The sequence below is a fragment of the Podarcis gaigeae genome, assembly GCF_964106915.1.
Source record: "Podarcis gaigeae genome assembly, chromosome: 10".
Classification (NCBI taxonomy): Eukaryota; Metazoa; Chordata; class Lepidosauria; order Squamata; family Lacertidae; genus Podarcis; species Podarcis gaigeae.
The window spans coordinates 48,872,684-48,892,635 of record NC_139686.1 but is presented as its reverse complement, the minus strand read 5'-3'; the positions used below and the strand labels follow the sequence as shown (position 1 = coordinate 48,892,635).

The 19,952-nt window shown below is 42.9% G+C and overlaps 1 protein-coding gene across 2 annotated transcripts in view; it reads right to left on the bottom strand.

Annotated features, from left to right (window-relative positions):
* Window positions 1–19,952, bottom strand: part of NELL2 (neural EGFL like 2) — a 111,973-nt gene that overhangs the window by 59,154 nt on the left and 32,867 nt on the right. For both annotated transcript variants that reach the window (XM_083699170.1, XM_083699171.1), the window contains exons 8-9: window positions 19,634–19,762; window positions 17,756–17,858 (exon numbers count right to left, since the gene is read on the bottom strand). In XM_083699170.1, coding sequence (XP_083555296.1) covers window positions 17,756–17,858; window positions 19,634–19,762 — 232 coding nt within the window. The remainder of the gene's footprint in view (window positions 1–17,755; window positions 17,859–19,633; window positions 19,763–19,952) is intronic.

The following is a 19,952-nucleotide window of genomic DNA, read 5'->3' as shown; positions in this document are numbered from 1 at the left end:
AGAGAAGACTACCAGCATAGATGGAAAGGAGCAGGCAAGTATAATATTCTTGTATTTTCTACTACATGTATGCCAACATAATATGTGATTGTCTATGGTGACATGTGATTGTCTGTGGTTGCATATTTCTTTTGAGGGACTGTCTATGTGTTCACATGCATCCATATGCTTAGAAGGTCTGTTCAGATAATTTGTGTATGGGGAAATCTAGTACAGTATAAGCAACACCCCTCTCCTGTTCAGTGTGCCATTACTAGAACCATCTTTGCATAGCTGTCAACTTTTCCCTTTTCTTGTGAGGAATCCTATTCGGAATAAGGGAATTTCCCTTTTAAAAAGGGAAACGTTGACAGCTATGCATCTATGCCAAGTGATGGATTACACTAAGTTCCATTTCCAATTCACTTTGCTTTCCACCAAAGCAAGATGTGGAATGCTCTATTCAGCATTCCTGACTTGTAGTAGCTATATCCTTTTAAAGTGTGTGTGTGTGTGTTGCTGTTGTTTAGTTGTTTAGTCGTGTCCGACTCTTTGTGACCCCATGGACCAGAGCACGCCAGGCACTCTTGTCTTCATATATATATATATATTGCAAATTTCACAAGCCTGTATGTATCAGTTTCCCGTGCCAACAGGATTTTGATGTGTATTTTGACCTTGGAAATAAGGGTGAAAGGCAGGTCATCTTGAACTGAAGTATGTAAGTGCAATGTCCAGTGAAGATTTCATTTATGCCTGTCGGCATCTCTCCTAGGTATGAGAATGTGTTTATTCTGTCACTGATAACTCCCTATTGGGCTGTTTTATCTTCATTCATCTTAACGTCTGTTCCAGAAATATCACAGAAATAATAGGACAGTGGGCTTTTCTTAAATGTAGCCACTGAGTGAGAGATAGCCCATTTGCAATGTTGTTTTAGTCAAGAGCAAACTGGTTTACTGTCCTTGAAATGCCTCACCTAAAATTAATTGATCTGAAAGATCCAAATGACCAGCTATGTTTTTTGAGGGCCACCAGATACACTATTTTCAACTGTGGATCTATCTTAACTGAGCATAGCATGTTGATCTACTTTAAGCACACCATACACAGTTTCCCAAGAGTAGGTCCTGCTGAACTCAGTGAAGCTTATTTCTGAGTATACATATTTGGGATTGCATAACAAGTCTGGATCCAACCCATTGTTTATATTTTTCAGTGATAAATCTATGTTCAGATCGCATAAAACCATGGCACTAATCAGTGAGGAACGTTTTAGGGAATCAAAGTGTTTCTGACTAATGATTCTAGCCAAATTAATTATCAAATCACTGCAACCTTATTAGGAATAGTTTGTAAAGTGAATATATGCCGAAATGCCCAGATTGCACTACCATGCCCTTCAAAACCAACCTGATAGTTAAATACTGTATTAAATACTGTACTGCATTTCCATTTCCTTATTTCCATTTCCTTATTTCCATTGTTGAGTATTTAAACAGCTTCTGCTCACTGCAGCTCTCTATATTAGATGAATGCATGTCTTGATTATATCAAATCCAAACACTTGACCTGTACAACATTCACAGCATATGAATAACCCTCTGACCTCTCACCTATCTGCATGATAGATATGTGAAATCTCAGGTGGTGTGTGATCCATATGGAGGTAAGAAGCAACATGGAGAACAAGTATAATTATTACAACAATCTGTTACTGCCTAGTTCCACTGATATTCAGCTGAACAGGATTAGCCACCCTACTGGTGAAAAGGTCTAGCATAACTCATTTTCTTGAATTTTCTTAAAAGTGACCATGACAGCTTGATGCTCTAAAGCACTGCACTGGATCAACCCTAATTCTCTTCAGTGGCACAAGGCTTGCCCTAGTGCTTTGAGGAGAAAACTGTGAGTGACAGCTCCTAGCTGCAGGCTTGCTTCCAGAAATTTCACTTCCAAAATCTCCCAACAGATATTTGCTGAAGGCTCTTCCCTGGGGAATTTTGTAGATAGTAGGTAAGCAAAAAGAGTTTGATATCCAAACACCTTATAGACACACAGGTTTTTCTAGTAATAAGATACAGTTTCTATAAACTTGTTGAAGTGATATACATCCACTTAATTAGATTAGCATTCCATTAAAGCTATAAATGAAAATATATTTGCTTACGTCAAACCTCACCTGCTTAGCTGGTTTGTGGTTTACAAACCTATACTGAAATAGGCCAATGGCCCATCTAGCTTTGTGTTCAGAGACTCGATAGGGTTCCAGATTGAAGCCTTTTCCAGCATTACCTTTAAAATTAAACCAACAGAGCTAAGCATGTGCCCTATAGCTATGCAACAGGTCATCCCTAAATATTCAAATAGTATTTGTCAATTAGCCTTGTGTACTCTGTTGGAGTTAGGTTGAATATACTGTATATTGTTCTTAGAATATTATATAGCATAATATTCAGGGTACTCAGAATATAATAAAACACTTAAGGAATTGCTCACTAGCCAATATTTTTAGTCTCAAATGCGTTGCCATAACAATTACATCATTTTTTTAAATATATAAAAACAATAACACCTGTTTTAAAAGCTGTTTGCAAAGGGGAAAACTTTGGTTTATAAATGGGTTTTTGTGGGGTGGTTTTTTGTTGCTATCTATACTTAGCATGCAGTGAGATTATCTTTATACATTGTTCTTTAATTAGAACACCAGTTTCTATTGACATTCACATTTAAACACCATTTAGGGCAAGGAATTTCTGTGGCATGTCAAGAAAAAAAATAATTATGGGGTATTTTCAGGCAGCCCTTTCCCAAGCTTTCCTAATGTTACACAACCATTAGTCCCAATCTAGCACATAACTTGTCACAGGGAGATTGACTCAACTGTCACTTAAATAATAATATTAAGGAAGAACAGATCTAAAGAGGGTGCTGAGGAAGACAAATGATAATGAATTCCATCAGCAAAGACGATAGCCTTGTGGATAATTGCTAGGTTTCCCCCTTCTCTGTTACAAAAACTTTGCTTGAGCAATCCAGCATCTGCCTGGAACACTCAGCTTCCAAGCAGGTAACCAAATATTTCCTACTGACATAGCAGATATCTGTGACTGCTAAGTAGGAGAGGCCAAGGTTCACCGTCTACTTGACATCCATGCTGTGGCCCCAGGACTTTATCAGCTCCCAGTAACACCCAGTCCTCCATTATTTATTGCACTATTAAGGCTTTTTCATCCTAACATTTCTATTTTTAATATACTTATTTGGTATAATTGCTGACAGCAATGCCAAGTGTTGTTGGCTACCTTGAGTATGCCTATGGGAAAGCAGACTACCAACACAAGCCATCAAAGGGTTTAGAAAGTATTGTGGGTTAGACATGGGGAGTGTGCTACTCCCCATAACAGTTAGGACACCAACCAACAAAATTGTGCCTCCTGTCATTCATGCAACCACATTCCATGCATAAAATTTCTGCACCACGTAGCAGTTCTGTGCTGGGGAAGGAAGGAGAAAGTATTTTCTTAATAAGTGAATATTAAGAGTGACATTCAATGGTTGTGCAACCAGAACTCAATTCATGCAACTCAACTTTCTCTTCCCCTCTATATTGCCCTTAAAAAACAAAATCCTTGCAAGAGGGTTGAGTGGCCATGAAAAGTAATGTCTGTGTTATGTAGGGCTGAGGTACAAGGAAAGAAGCAGGCACAGAGATTTTGCTTCAGCAGAGCTAACCCTCTAGGTGGAATTCCCCCCCCCCCCCCAGATTCACTGGGTTACAAAAAAGAAAGCTAACACGACCTCTTGGTACAACTCTACAATGCGAGCACTTTAAAAATGCATTCTCCGAAACATAACTGCCAAATTACATTTTGATCCCCTACACTGACTGAGCTACTGCTGTGTGTTTATTGGATGACAAAACAATTGCCTGAAAAGATGTAGCAATGGCTACATCTATAAACTCACTTCGGAAAAGAAATTTTTACAGTTCCAGGAATGAATTAAAAATGTTTGTTCAAAGGAAAAGGGACCACAGCTTGAAACTTTAACTAACTGGTGATTTCCTACATGAGGCATAGTACGTAATAATCCATATCTATTTTAGAAACATAGCTTGAGAATTAGTAGTGTCTACCAACGTCTTTTTAAAGGTGGTGATTATATAGGGTGAATCACTGCCATTTATCACTGCCTATCTACAGAGAGTCCAACCATCCACTTACTATGGTAACTGGGGAAAACAGATGCTCCAAAGTGCAAACCAGAAAAAACAGGGTTTTTTTCTCAGAACAATGTAAGATGCCTTTTACAGCTGCAATGGAAAACCATCATGCTTGAGAAACTAATTTGCTTCACTAATCCTACCATTTACAGTATATGTAGGTTTAAACAAAAACATGCAATTGTCAATGACGGCTTTGAGCTAATGTTCTCTAAACACAAAAAGTTTGTGTAAGCTGGTATAGAAAATACCAGCAAAGCCCCATGCAAGAATTTATGCTTCTTCGTGGCCCTTTTGGGTGTGTGTTTTTTTAAAATTATCATCATCATCATCATCATCATCATTATTATTATTACTACTACTACTACTACTACAGTTGTACCTCGGATTAAGTACTTAATTTGTTCCAGAGGTCCGTACTTGACCTGAAACTGTTCTTAACCTGAAGCACCACTTTAGCTAATGGGGCCTCCTGCTGCTGCCACGCCGCTGGAGCACAATTTCTGTTCTCATCCTGAAGCAAAGTTCTTAACCTGAAGCACTATTTCTGGGTTAGCAGAGTCTGTAACCTGAAGTGTATGTAACCTGAAGTGTATGTAACCCGAGGTACCACTGTATTATTATTATTATTATTATTATTATTATTATTATTATTATTATTTGCATGTGTACAGAAGGAATCCTGTCCCTTACACAGAACAGTTCTTTACATGTCACCATTTGTGGAGTTCCAAATTTCCTTAGAGTTTGAGGGATGGGGTGGGGCAGATACCTTCCAGTAAATAATGATCAGAAGAATCACTAAACTGTTGTATGGAACATAGAACAGGGCCAGCTTTATCTCATTCCCTTCCTAATAACTATATATTTGTCTTTAAAGCTCAACAAAATGGTAAGAGAAAGTGTAAAATATCCCTTCCCTCCCACAGAGTCATCTGCTACCCAGCTGGAAGGATCCTGACAGGGGCTTTTTGTTATTGGATTTTGATTTCACTTGTAAGTCTCTCTGAATGATTAGTATATTGTCTACCTTTTACAGCCAGTCACAGCTTTTCTTGGTTTGGGCTATGCAGCAGCTTTAGGTATATGAACTCCCTACACAAATATGAATAAATGTTTGCTAGGGAATACTGAAATAGCTGCATATCTGTGCTTTCATATCTGGGTGTGTGTCTGGGGGGTTAGGACTGTAAACTAACCTGCAATAAGAATACAGCATTAGAGCATTGCTAAAATGACATTTCCCAGTCAATATGAAAACTCTGTCCCTTAAAACATCTTAAACGTTGTTATGCACAGGAAACAAAATTACAGTAATAATTAGCTGAAGGGAGTTTTGTATTCTGCAAACTCCCTGGTGATGGTGAAATGAAGAGGAAAAGAGCTAAACATCTAGACATAAAATAAATTATAAATTATTTAAAAGGAGAAAACAAAGAAAAACCCCTAAAGCACATTTGCTGTATGATGATATTTTTAATTCTCCCCTGGCAAAATATTTCAAATATTATGATACTTTAACTCCTTAAAGAAGACAAGTTTCATATATGTGTGACACGTCGTCTTAATGAATTCATATTTCCTTAAACATTCTATTTTATTATTTATACCTTAGGCAGCAAAACAGAATAACTCTAAGTTATTTAATTAGCATTATAAGATCTTTTCTGTACGTTCACACAATTTCCCACATTGACAATGCTATTCGCTGTAGATACCAGAACCAGTACTCAAAGGCAAATACTTTAAGAATGGATTGAAAACTTCAATACATTCAAACCAAAATAAAAGCAAAAAATAATAATCCAATGAATAATAATAATAATAATAATAATTTATTTGTACCCCGCCCATCTGGCTGGGTTTCCACAGCCACTATGGGCAGCTTCCAACAAAGATTAAAAATACATTAAAATGTATTTTCTATGTATTTTTGAACCATTTTATCCAATTCCTACCTGTTTCTCAAGAATACGTAGCTGAAACCAAAGTGGTACACCAATCCTAACTCCCTACTGGGGCATCTGCATCCCACTTGTTACAGTGTTTGGCAGGGAGGGAAAAGAGGTGGTGGGTAGGCAAATTGGCTCCAGGCTGGTGAAGCAATTGGATTCTAATTGGACCCAGTGTTGGCGATGAGACTGGCTCAGGATCCAATGAATCCTGTGTTGTCACAGTCCAGCCTTCAGAACGCTGCTTTTGGGGACCATCTTGCAGCAGTGTCCACTGGGAGAGACATCACCAACAGGACATCTACCCACACAAATATTCAGCGGGTGCACAAGAAAGTTTGTGTCACTTCATCTGTGGCAGCCAGCTGAGCCAGCAAAAGCAAGCAAATGAGCACCACTCAATCCAACCCTTCCATAGCTCAATATATGGGAAGTTAGCTTGAAGCCTTAGTTCAGAGTAGGTGTTGGTGGTAGTAGTATATTAATGGAAGGTATTTTGTTTTTAATTAAACTGGTTCAGAAACTACCTATTTTCTATATAATTTGGGTCTAGCAACTGCCACAAATATATTTGAGGGTAGACTACTGGCAGGGAACTGCCATCGGAAAGGCAGGCGGTGGAAGAGCTCTCAGACGCTAAGAGAGAGCAGCAGAGGAAGGTACCAGCAGGGGGAGGGAAAGAGCTCAGAGAGAAAGTGAGTCGGAGGGAGGGCTCCGAGAGACTGCCAGTGAAAACAGTGGAGAAGTCTCAGGACCCCCCATAGGTACACCCACTCCTCGCCGGAAACTGTCTCGCCGAGAATCCCGAAGACGTGTTTCCGTTAAGGAACTCTTATGTTGGAGCAGATTCCGCAAACGCCCACTGTCGGATGCTGCTAGCGATTGAGGGAGTCATGTTTAAGGGGGCTCCGCTTAAGGCAGAGTTTGAGAACCATGCCCAAGCTCTGAGGGACTAAGCTTTAACGCACAAGCAGCTCATCACCCCATCACAGCAATCCGACAGACTCTGAAAGCCGCTTGTGCAAAAAGAGGCATCATGAGCAACCCAACCGGAGCCGGAGACGCAGGAGGAGCTGGAGCAGGTCCAAGCCTGGAAGAAAGGTACAGGGTGTTGGAGCCCCAGCTAGCGCTGCAAACGGCGAGGCTTGAAGAGAGGCGGGCTCAGGATGTGGACAAGGGAAAAACCACCCCACTCGCAAGGAAGGTGCCGGGGTTGGTGCAGAAGTTTGGGGGGGATCCCAGAAATTATCAAGCCTTTAGAACAGAGATGCAATACGCCCTCAAGCTGCAGTTTGGTGACTTTCCCGATGAGGAATCGAGAGTGGTGTTTATCATTGGGCATCTCGAAGGGGGGGCGAAAGACTGGGTGAGGCCCCTGATGGCAGCGAATAATGACGTTCTAAAAGACTCGAGAAAGTTTTTTCGCGCCATGGATCTGATGTTTTCCAGCGAGATTGAGCAAGGGGTGGCGCGCAGACAGTTGATGGCGTGTAAACAGGGGAATCGCTCCGTCCGAGAGTACTGGACAGAGTTTACCATGCTGATCCATAAATTGGGATGGGACCTGACTGCGGAACCGATACAAATGCTGTTCGAAGAAGGTTTATCCGCGGCGGTGAAGGATGAGCTTTCCCGCGCGCCCAGGGCGGAGTCTATGGACCAGCTGACTAAATCCGCGCTCACCATAGGAGCGCGTCAGGAGGTGAGAGCCTTGGAGAAGCGGGAAGGGAAAGGGGAACGTTGGAGTGAGTTCCACATTCCAGAGATGCCAGAGCACCATTCTCCGCCCGTAGAACCGATGGAGATTGGGACAGCGCGCGTGCGCGGAGTTTCAAACACCAACAATGGGGGAAAGAAGGAGGGAAAGAGCGCCAAGAAATGTTTCCTCTGCCAACAGCCAGGTCACTTTGCCAGAGTCTGTCCGCAAAGGAAGGGATGGCAAGGAATGGCGGGAGCTGTTGGGGGTGAAGAAGAGGGGGTTCAGGAGCAGGTAAAAGCCAACGCCTGGTTGCCAGCATCGGGGCACAGCAGCCAGGCCAAAGAGCAGTGAATGTGCCCAAGCCTGAACCCCCAAGACCAGCGCTTGTAGTAGAGGTGATGCTAGAGCTACCAAACGGACACCCGCTAAAGATAAAGGCGCTATTGGACGCAGGCAGCTCCTGCAATTTTATGAGCAAGGAGTTTGCAGCAGAACACCAGATACAGACGATCCCTTTAAGTAACCCCTTACAGGTCACAACGATTGATGGGAGGGAGCTGTTGGGCGGAGAAGTTAACCAACAGACTGTCCCTATGATAATGAAGGTGGCCAGACACACGGAGGTAATAGCGTTCAATGTGGCCACCCTGGGAGGGGCGCCCATCATATTGGGGATGAGCTGGCTAGCGCTGCATGATCCGCTAGTGGGATGGCACCAGCGGGTAGTTTCCTTTGGGTCAGCACATTGCCTAGCACACTGCAAGGGAGAAGAGGCTCAGGGAGGAGCCAAGGCCACCCTAGCAGGGATGGAAGTAGCTGATAAAGGGAAGGTACCACGACAATACGCCGACCTGGGTAACGTCTTCAGCGGAAGAGAAGCAGATAAACTTCCCCCGAACAGGCCCTTTGACTGTCAAATTAACCTACTCCCAGGAGCCCAGTTACCAGTGGGCAAGCTGTACGCTATGTCCGACCGGGAGATGCAGGAGTTAAGGGAGTTCATTGACAAGAACCTCAAACGAGGTTTCATCAGGGAGTCACGAGCGGTGGGGGGTAGCCCAGTTTTCTTTGTGGACAAAAAAAACACACGGATAAACCCAGGCTTGTAGTTGATTACAGGGCCGTGAATGCCGTGTCAGAACCCGTGACATTCCCCATGCCAAGAATCGATGACATTTTGAACCGAGTGAGGAAGGGGAAAATCTTTACCAAACTGAACCTGAGGGGGGCGTATAACCTGATACGAATGAGAAAGGGAGACGAATGTAAAACTACCATGTTCACCCCCCTGGGGGCCTTTGAGTATCTCGTTATGCCCTTCGGTCTACAAGCGGGCTCAGCCTGCTTTCAATCGTTCATGAATCACGTCCTGGGACCTTTACTTTACAAAAACTGTGTGGCATTTTTAGATGACGTATTGGTGTACTCAGAGAATGAGGAGCAGCATGTGCGGGACGTAAGAGAGGTACTGAGCAGGCTGCAAACAAACCAGCTGTGGGTGAAACTGGAGAAATGTCAGTTTCATACCAGAGAGGTGGAATTCCTGGGGTACCGTTTATCAGACAGAGGATTGGCCATGGATCCCAGCAAGGTTCAAGCGGTACTGGAATGGAAGACACCGAAGACCAAAAAGGACGTACAAAGGTTCCTGGGGTTCGGAAACTTCTACCGGAAGTTTAACAAGAACTTCGCCCACTTAACGGCGCCCATCACTGACTGTCTCAGCAGCAAAAAGAAATTTGTCTGGACGGAAAAGGCACAGCGAGCATTCGAAAGATTAAAAAGGGTGTTCGCGTCGGAAGAACAACTTTTGCACGTGGATCTGCAACAACCAATGAGAGTGGAAACAGATGCATCAGACCGCGTGGTGGGGGCGGTGCTTCTTCAGCCGGGAAAGGATACGTCGGAATGGAGACCGTGTGCATTCTTCTCTCGGAAACTGAACAAGTCTGAGAGGAATTACACCGTGTACGACCGAGAACTACTCACCATTCATGAGGCGTTCCGGAGGTGGTGACACTTGATGACTGGAGCGCAGCACAAGGTCCAAGTGTGCACCGACCACAAAAATCTAGAATACTGGAGAACTGCCCGAGTACTGAACCAGAGGCAAGTGAGATGGGCCCAGGAGTTCTCCAAATTCAACTTTGAGATTTGTTACGTGCCAGGGGCAGAGAATGTCAGAGCGGACGCCCTCTCTCGAAAGCCAGAGTATTTAGAGGGGGGGAGCGCCCGAGGAGAGACATATCATCCCAGAGGACTGCTGGGTGTGTGGGGCGGCATTGGTGGGGCCGAGAGAATTGGTGGAGGGAACCCAGAACGATGAATACGCCCAAGATAAGCTCAGAGGACTTCAGGGAGGTGGAGAGAACACAGGGGGTTTCGAGGAAAGGAACGGAGCGTTGTATTACAAGGGGGCACTGTACATACCCGAAGGAGAATTGAGGGGGCGGGTACTCAAACAATTGCACGACAGCCCCACAGCGGGGCACTTCGGGCAACACAAAACCATGTGGTTGGTTACCAGGGAGTTTTGGTGGCCCAAGGTGAGGGAAGACGTACGGGAATATGTAAGGGGATGCGACCGCTGCCAGAGGGCAAAAGGGGAGAGGCTGGCACCGGCGGGGCTACTGGAACCCTTACCCACACCAGAAAGGCCATGGGAGGCAGTATCCATAGATTTTATGACGGATCTGCCAAAATCCAAGGGGAAAACAGCTGTCATGGTGGTAATAGACCTATTGACCAAGATGTGCCACTTTATAGCCTGCTCGCATGCGGTCACAGCAGAAGAAACCGCCAAGTTGTTTGTAAAACATATTTTTAGGTTGCATGGCGCCCCCTTGAGGGTGGTCTCAGATCGAGGGAAACAATTTACTTCCAGGTTCTGGAGGAAGCTCATGAGCTTACTGCATGTGGAAGTCAATTTTTCGACTGCCCGACACCCAGAAACAAATGGGCAAGTGGAAAGGGCGAACGGCATTCTACAACAATACCTGAGGTGTTATGTAAATGACAGAGAAAATGATTGGGTAGATAAGTTGGCTCTGGCAGAATTTGCCTATAACAACGCGGAGCATGTGTCCACAGGGATGAGTCCCTTCCTGGCAAATTATGGGTGCCATCCCAGGAGAGGGAGGGGAAAGATGGAGTGTCCCGGCAGCGGAACACTTTGTAGAAGAGATGGAAGCGATCCACAGGCAGCTCCAACTTAATTTAGAGAGGGCCAAGGAAGAATACAAGAAGCAAGCAGACAGAAACAGACGGGAAGGTGAAACCATAAGGGTGGGGGACCGGGTGTGGTTATCCACCCAAGGGTTGCCGTTTAAGGGGGGATGTAAGAAATTGAAACCTAAACGGCTGGGACCATTTGAGGTGATACAACAAGTCAACCCAGTGGCATTCAAACTTAGGTTGCCCAACCACATGAAACTGCACCCAGTTTTTCACAGGTCCTTACTGTCGCCGCACCGAGGGGGGCGGGAGTGGGGGGGACATGAGAGGGAGGTCACTCAAACACCAGTGATAGAAGAAAGGGAACGCAACAATCATGTGGCAGGAATCGTCGATTCCAGGTGGAAGGGGGATCGCGTGGAATATCTGGTAGAATGGGAAGGAGAACCAGAGGCAGAGAACACCTGGGTACCGGCAGAGGAGATCAATGACGAGGTCTTAATAGAAACGTTTCATCAACGGTTCCCAAGGAACCCGCAGCCGGTGACACGGTTCAGGAGGGAATACTTAGGCACCACCGATGAGGAAGAGGAGTTCGAAGGGTTCCCAGAATCAGGGCTGGAAGAAGGTGTAGATTCCGATGAGGAGGAATACTTGGGGGGAGGAGACGGAAGTCAGTGGAAGGAAGTGTTTGAGTCCTCTGACGATGAGGAAAGTTCTTTCCTGGGTTTTCCGCCCTCACCGCCCGTAGAGGAGGGGGCGGGAGGGGGTGAAGGGGGCCCTGGAGGGGAGGTGGATGTCAGGGAACTGCCATCGGAAAGGCAGGCGGTGGAAGAGCTCTCAGAGCTAAGAGAGACTCAGCAGCAGAGGAAGGTACCAGCAGGGGGAGGGAAAGAGCTCAGAGAGAAAGTGAGTTGGAGGGAGGGCTCCGAGAGACTGCCAGTGAAAACAGTGGAGAAGTCTCAGGACCCCCCATAGGTACACCCACTCCTCGCCGGAAACTGTCTCGCCGAGAATCCCGAAGACGTGTTTCCGTTAAGGAACTCTTATGTTGGAGCAGATTCCGCAAACGCCCACTGTCGGATGCTGCTAGCGATTGAGGGAGTCATGTTTAAGGGGGCTCCGCTTAAGGCAGAGTTTGAGAACCATGCCCAAGCTCTGAGGGACTAAGCTTTGACGCACAAGCAGCTCATCACCCCATCACAACTACTGCACTGCGGGTATAGCCATGAAAAATAGTGGGAGTACAGTAGCACATTTCAGCAATCTGAGCTCCATAGGCATTTTGATGCCTATGCATAAAAGAAGGAGGGGTATGGGAGAGAAGAGAGTGGCCACCCTGATTGCAAAGATCCTAGTTGTCTACATGGTCGTATTGGTTCTCTTCCAAGTCAAGCTTGTAGTGTTTCCAAATCAAGCTTGTAGCCGGGAGTACAGTATATGCTGAGTTTACTGTCATGATGCAAATTAATTTGGAGGGCAAAAGTAGGTTTGGCACACATTTGGGAACAGGGTTCATAAATAATTAAGCCATTGGATCTAGCCAATTTAGCTAGGGCATTACATTGGAGAGATTCTGTGACAACAATGGGACCAAGTCAATTCAATACCAAGTACTGTAGGTTTGATCAGTTGACTATGCAAATATAAAAACCGTAGAGGTTATATCTGGTAGTCAGCGTTCAAGCCACAGTCTCTTCATAGTTCATGCTGGAATCCTATATGTGTTTACCCAAGTGTGATACCCACTGAAATCAATAAAGCCTACTTCTGAGTAGGCATAATTAGGATTACACTGTTGTCTGCTTTTTCCTCTTAATCCGATAAGAGAGTTGAAACCCTTTGTCAATTTTATCTCCACAATGGAGGAACTTCTCCATGTTAGAATGCTTGACAAGTTTACTGCTATTATTTGTAGCTTTTGCACAGCAACTGGGAAATAAGCAATTAGCACCGAACATTCTTGAACCAGTGGTAGGATGTGCAAGTCATTGCAGAGGCAAGCAGGGGAAGAACAAATGTTTCCCCCCCCCCAAGGGAATACCACATCCACGTGCAGGTGACTGACTTAAATTTTTCTGAACATTTAGTGTGACTTCATATTTTCAAAGGCCGTCTTACCACTCACTTATCCAATCTGCTCTTATAACATGTTCTAATTTATATGGACATTTCCTTGAGTGCTCTATTCCACTTGACTAGCCTCCATTACAAGACTGCATTATGGCTTTCTCAAAGACATCATGATTTGTTGTAAAGTATTGATCAAAGAAGTGCAGCCCAGGAAAGTCTGAATTCTTGGATGGCAAGTAGGGAAATAATGAAGCAGCTGCATCTCTTTTGGACACAAATAAGGCACTGGATAATGCCAGTGGATTTGCTGCACCGCAAAAAAAAAAAAAGTCTCACTGTAAAACTCAATAGATTCACACTTCCAAGACTAGTTACAGATGGGAGTCTGAAAAGCCATAAATGAGAAACACACAGAGAAGGAAGTGAAATCTAGCAGCTTTGTCTGTAAGCAGCCTTGTAAAAAGGAATCTCACATGCAGATTCTACTGAACTGTACAAAAATCTGGTGAAAAATAAACAACCAATGTGCGTAACTTCTCTTTTTGTTCTAATCTAAACTCTTCATCTGATTTTAACCTATCATTTATAGACCCTTTTATAATTTCTGCTCTTCCCTATCATTTCATAGTGATATGAAATGAAAATGCTCATTTCCTTTACTGAGTTAATCATATCACAGCTCACCAAAGTGGTCATTATTTTTAGCCATTATTTCCACTGATCACTAAAGTAGTCTTCTGAGCACTGTGCACAATACAATTAAGCACAATTATTTGAATCTGTCAATTTAGTCCACTGAAGTCTAATAGAGCTAAACACTCTTAAATCAAAAGGCATTTGGTTCAAATGCAACTTTACAGTGCTTAACTTTGGTTAGCCCATATCCAATGTATTTTGTTTTGTGTGAACTGAGGGATACAGTGTGTTTTGGCTATGAAATTAGAGTAGACCTATCTGATTCAAATAACTGATCGTTCTTTTGTTGTCAATCTTGATACTTGCTCCCGAATTTCCTAACATTCCTCTTTTGCAGAATGCACAGCTTTATACTTTGGTTCTTGGAGAACACTTTATGGATGAAGTAATGCTATTTGATAACAAAGCATTCTGAAAACCAGACTGTCCTAATACACACACCTACCACCTCATTTCACAGGTGTAATTTCAAACCGCAAAATGTCAGGGTTTACTGTGTTTTGTGATAAAACACACCACTGATGCCTTTTTTATGAACTGGACCTTTGCTTCTTGCATTAAGGACTTCTCTAGTGGTTTGAAACCAGTTATTTAAAATGTTTCTCTAGGAGAAATGAAGCATACAGCTACTTCTCACAAGAAGGCAATGCAAACACATGCCTGCTGGGTTTTCTATCCTTAAACCAATGAACTTCTAATTTCACCTACATTTTTCCAATTACTCTGTCATCCTCAGCCTCTCTCTAGCTGCTATTTTCTTTGGCTCGCACATATACATTGCTCAATGAGGTTGTCTCCCACTGTGAATAGCCCTGTCTGACTAGATTGCCCATTATCTCAGCTAGTTCACCTGCTGAAACACTATGTTGCACTCAGTGCCCCTAGACTCACTTGCCCACCTGCTTGTGAGCTTGAAAGATTGCAGCAAATATGATAAATTTCAGCATAAGTGTGCAGAACTGCTACTGGGAATTTTATTTTATTCTAGAGCTATAGCTAATTATGAATACCTATTTTCATACACAGGAGTAAAGTCCATCTGCTACTGAATTTTATGATTATAGACTACTGTATTCTGAGTTGTGGTATGATTCCACTGCCTTTGCCATCACTGCAATGAAATCAAGAATTTATGCAGTCTGGAAGGAGATTGACAGCTGTAACAAAGATTATCTAGAAGGAAAATTCTGAAATATTTAAGGATTCGTCAGTGATATGAGCTTGAAATTAGTTCAGAAACAAGCCAATCACATTCAGTTAGGTCAGGGGTCTGCAACCTTTAAGACAAAAAGAGCCACTTGGACCCATTTCCGAAGAAGAAAAAAAACTGGGAGCCGCAAAACCATTGCGACATTTAAAACAAATATATCTCCAGAGCCGCGATCTGACAGCGGGTGGGAAGGTGACGTCGGGACAGTGCGTGACTAACGCACGCACCGCCCCCATGCGACATCACAGCCAGTACAGCGCCCGTCACAGTGGGGAGTGTCAGGGCGCACAATGCGCCTCCTCCCCTCGCTAGTATCCGCCCCGGAGCCGCGGCAAAGGTGTAAAAGAGCCACATGCGGCTCCGGAGCCGCGGGTTGCAGACCCCTGAGTTAGGTAATTATATTCAATCTAATTACTGCATCTCTGCCACTGGAGAATGATTAATTATTAGTTATTTCATATAGCAATTAATTATTAGTTATTTCATATAATCTTAGAGTTAGAAGGGATCCCAAGGGTCATCTAATCCAAGCTTCTGCAGTGCAGGAATCCCTCCCACAACTGTCCCTGGGTGGGCTTGAACCGCCAACCTTCTGGTTAACAGCCAGGTACACTGACCCATTGCACCACAGGAAGGCTCATCTTTTGAAGTATGGAGGAATCTGAATCTTATAAATGCTCAGGAGTTCATGTACCACTTAATTCTCAGAATAAAGTTTAATAGCCTTCTCATAGTACATTTACTTACATGATTAGTTATTTATTCATTATGGTTAGACACATCATTTGAAGTATCTCAGACTTTAAAAAAATGTTGCATATGCATGTATGAGTACTGTCTGCTAAATACAATAGGTTGTAGCCACTGCTAGTCCTACTCACAATAAACGCATTGATATTAATGGACATGACTAACTTTGATCCATTCTTGCAATGGGTCTTCTCTAGTAGTTGGGACTAACATTGGGTACAATCCAATAGCTGTAAGGTCTGGAAGCTGGATATTGTATTATGTACATATACTTGTATATTACATACAGAAGATGCTGTCTCATACTATGTGAGACCCCCTCGTCCATCAAGCTCAGCCCTGTCAACACCGACAATCGATCTTCAGGGATTCAGTGGGCAGGAGTCATTCCTAGCCCTACCTTGAAGCACCATGGTCTGAACCAGGAACCTTTTCCATGGAAAGCATGGAAGACACAGCCTTATGAAAAAATAATGGCTGGAAAAGCATCTTTGTTTAGTGTATCAATTGATTCTGGGCTGCTTCCTTTAAAGAAGTGTCAGCATTCACTGCATCCATTCATATATTTAGCAGCCTTACTAAAACACTTAATGAAAATGTCAGACAATACAAAACCATTTTTAAAGACCATTTTGAGAACTTGCCTGCTAGAAGCATAACTGAAATAAGCAATGCTCTGGTCTCTGTCACTTAATGCAAACTGTAGGGAGTTGGCACTGCACTGTTAGTTGCAGTTTCAATAGCAACTCACCCACTCTCTCCCACACACTTACACACTGAAACTCTTTTTAGTTGTGAAAGTCACATTTAATTCTTTGTGCTCCAAATGCATGTTTTCCCATAATTCATACGGATTGCACAGAGATTTAAAACTAAAATCGGTTACATTTGGCCATTTATTAGAAAATGTATATATTGCTTAGCATTTTTGGCATTTTTGCTTAGCATTCTGTATTTATAAAGTATAATTAACATGACATGCAAATGAAAACCAGATTAACTGGAAGCCCATAAGTAAAACAGAAAGTCAGCCACTGAACAGGATAGGTACTTTCAAAAATCCAAACAGACCTTGGTAAGCAACTGATTTTTAGGAAAAAAATATCAAGCATTCAACAGATAGGGCTTTGTGAATCTCTTTTGGGAGAGTATTCCACAGGGTTGGTGCTATAAATGAAAAAGCCCATTTCCAAGAGGTTTCCAGATGGTACTCTGCTGGCTGCAGTATGGCCATCAAGGTCTCGTCTGATGATCGTAAAGATCAATATGAACTGGAGTAGGGGAGGCAGTCTGCTAAACAGCATGGTCCCAAGCTGTTTGGGGCTTTAATATGTCAACAACAAAACCTTGAACTTGCTCTGGTGGCAGATAGGCAACCAGTGCAGTAAGTAATTATGAAGAAAGTACCGTATTTTTTGCACCATAACACTCACTTTTTTCCTCCTAGAAAGTAAGGGGAAATGTCTGTGCGTGTTATGGAGCGAATGCTTGCGGGTGGCGGGGGGGGGGATCTGCTGCAGTCGTGAACAGAGGATCCATGGTTCCCCTTCCTTCCCTCCTCTGTGGTTACAAAGCATGGATCCACATGGATCCTCAGGATTTTTGCATTGGGCTACTCCAAACTCACTGTCAGATCACATGTCTGTGGCCACAGCATGAACCACAAAAATCATATATCCACTATTTCGTTTAGAATTTTTTTTTTTCTTGTTTTCCTCCTCTAAAAACTGTATGCGTGTTATGGTCTGGTGTGTGTTATAGAGCGAAAAATACGGTAATTACAGTCATGATCCAGCCATTAGTGCAAGTGTCATTAGTTTCAATAGAGAGCTAAGCATATACGTTTATTCACCTGTTGAAAGCAATGGTATTCAAATGCTTATCTTTAAATGAATCATGCCTACAGTATGGTCCCATCCAAACTGGAGATAGGATGTAAGCTTTAGAAATGTTATAATGCTGAGACATCAAAACATCTGTGAAAAACAACCACTTACGTTGGCATTCCTTGCAACACTTGTCATCAATATATGCAGGAGCAGAATTAAGAGGACAATCAGAAAGCGAGCAGATCAGTGCCTCACACTGAATAGTACCATTCTAGAAGCAACAAAAGGTTGTTTTGAAATAATTTGACAGAATATGGTCAGATAAATCACTATTTTAAATTACAGGTTTCTTTAAAAAGATAACATCTCATACCGAATACACAATTTTTCTTGTCTTGATTGTGAAAGTAGAATCAATATACTATATATATCTATATTTTTATATTTCTATCTACATAGATTTCTGATACACACATAACGGGTTCTTTATATAGTGACAGCAATGCAATGTTGTCCTTAAAACTTATCATTTGCTATCCTGACATTCTGCCAGTTGAACAAATTGGAAGATTACTCTGAAGTATAAAAAAACTATTGAATAAAACCTTTCCAATAATTTCCACAAGACAGCCATTATGCATGTTTAAAAATAATATCATAGTCCTGTAAAAAAATTGCCTGCAATGAGGCATTCTTATAAGAAAGTGAGTTGGATATGTTATGTATAAGCTGCCTTATTCTTTTCAATCTTGGAAATACTTTAGTCACAAAACGCAGAGCAATAGTAGGTACTCTGTGAGCCCTCCAGAAGTTGCTGGACTTCAGTTCCCATCAGTCCTACCTAACATGGCCAATGGACAGGGATGATGGGTGTTGTAGTACAGCAATATATTGAGCCCAAAGGTTTCCCACTCCCGTAGAGCATTTCCAAACATGAGAATGGCATAGAGCAGGGCGGTCCAACACATGGCCCAAGGGCCTCTTTTGGCGTCACTCAGCAACATTTGACACACACACCCTGCAGCCCTCATGCTGCCTTCCCACAACCAGGTAAGCAAGGCGCTAGGCTTTGAGAAGCAGGCCTGAAGGCTCTGACAATGTCCTAGAGTCCTCCATCCTCCTTCCCAAAGCCTTTTAGCACTCTTACATCTTTGGGAAGGAGGTGGGATGGCTCTAGGACCCTGCCAGATCCTTGTGCCTCCTTCCTTCACTTAGCTGGCTTTGGGAAGGCAGCACAAGGGCTGGAGGGGCATCAAATTTTGGCTTCACTCCCTTGCCACAACGACAAGGCATTGTGTGGCCCACTTAGTATGAAAAGCATAGAGCTTTGGATTGTGGTTAATGTACTGCACTTCAACATCACATTTATATGCCACTTTCTCTGAAGTTTGATACCTGCTTCATCCTGCATTTTTTTACTGTTTCCAAATACTTTAATTGCTCAAAACTGGATGAGAGGTTTCTTTTCCAGAAATATGTTTTTATTAAGTAAAAAAGAACCCTAAAAACAGACTCACTATACTTCAGAAGTGGATATCTACTTTCTACCTGATCCAAAGACCATAGTTTATGTATTTCTTTTGCACCTGAACCATGATATATTAACTCATTTTGTCCCACATAAATTTAACCTAGTTGAACAAATTTGAGTCCTTTACAAGGGCCCCTCATTATATAGCCCTAGCAAACTAATGGGCAATATGCCTTCCTATTGGATTGTGCCACAACCTGAGCCTTGAGCCCACTGTTCAGTGTAACATCAGTCAGAGAAAAGATATGCCTGGCCATGCCAATCTTCCTTCATAACTCTTCCTTTCGCCTTCCAGCGCTGGGCATAACAGTTCACCCCCACCCTCCACATAGGCAAGAGCCAGATCTTTTCTACAGAACATGCAACATAATGCATAAAGAACAATGTAGGTAAGTAAATTCATTCCAACACAAATTTATTTTTAATCTGACAGCTTTTCATGTCTAAAATGCATAAACATTTTCAGCAGGCTGCACAACCAGGTCCCTGAATTTCTACGCAATTTACAGCCATACCATGCAAGTGCAGTTCTTACAGCCATCTGTCCACGATTCAAATTCCCTGTAGGTTGCACCCTTCATAGTGCAGGTTCTTTCACAATAGCACTGATCCAACCTATTCATCCTCTGCTCAGCTCGGGACAACTAGGTACATGTTGCACAGAGAGGGACATGTTAACTGTGAAAAGGCTTATCTAAAACTATAAAAACAATTTAAGCCATCCTGTATCATCAAGCACTACTGAAGCCAAAAAAGGAAATTGTGAAATATGGAAACAAATATCCAGACACTTAAGAACAAAAATGCAAAGTTTGAATATAATTCACCTCATCT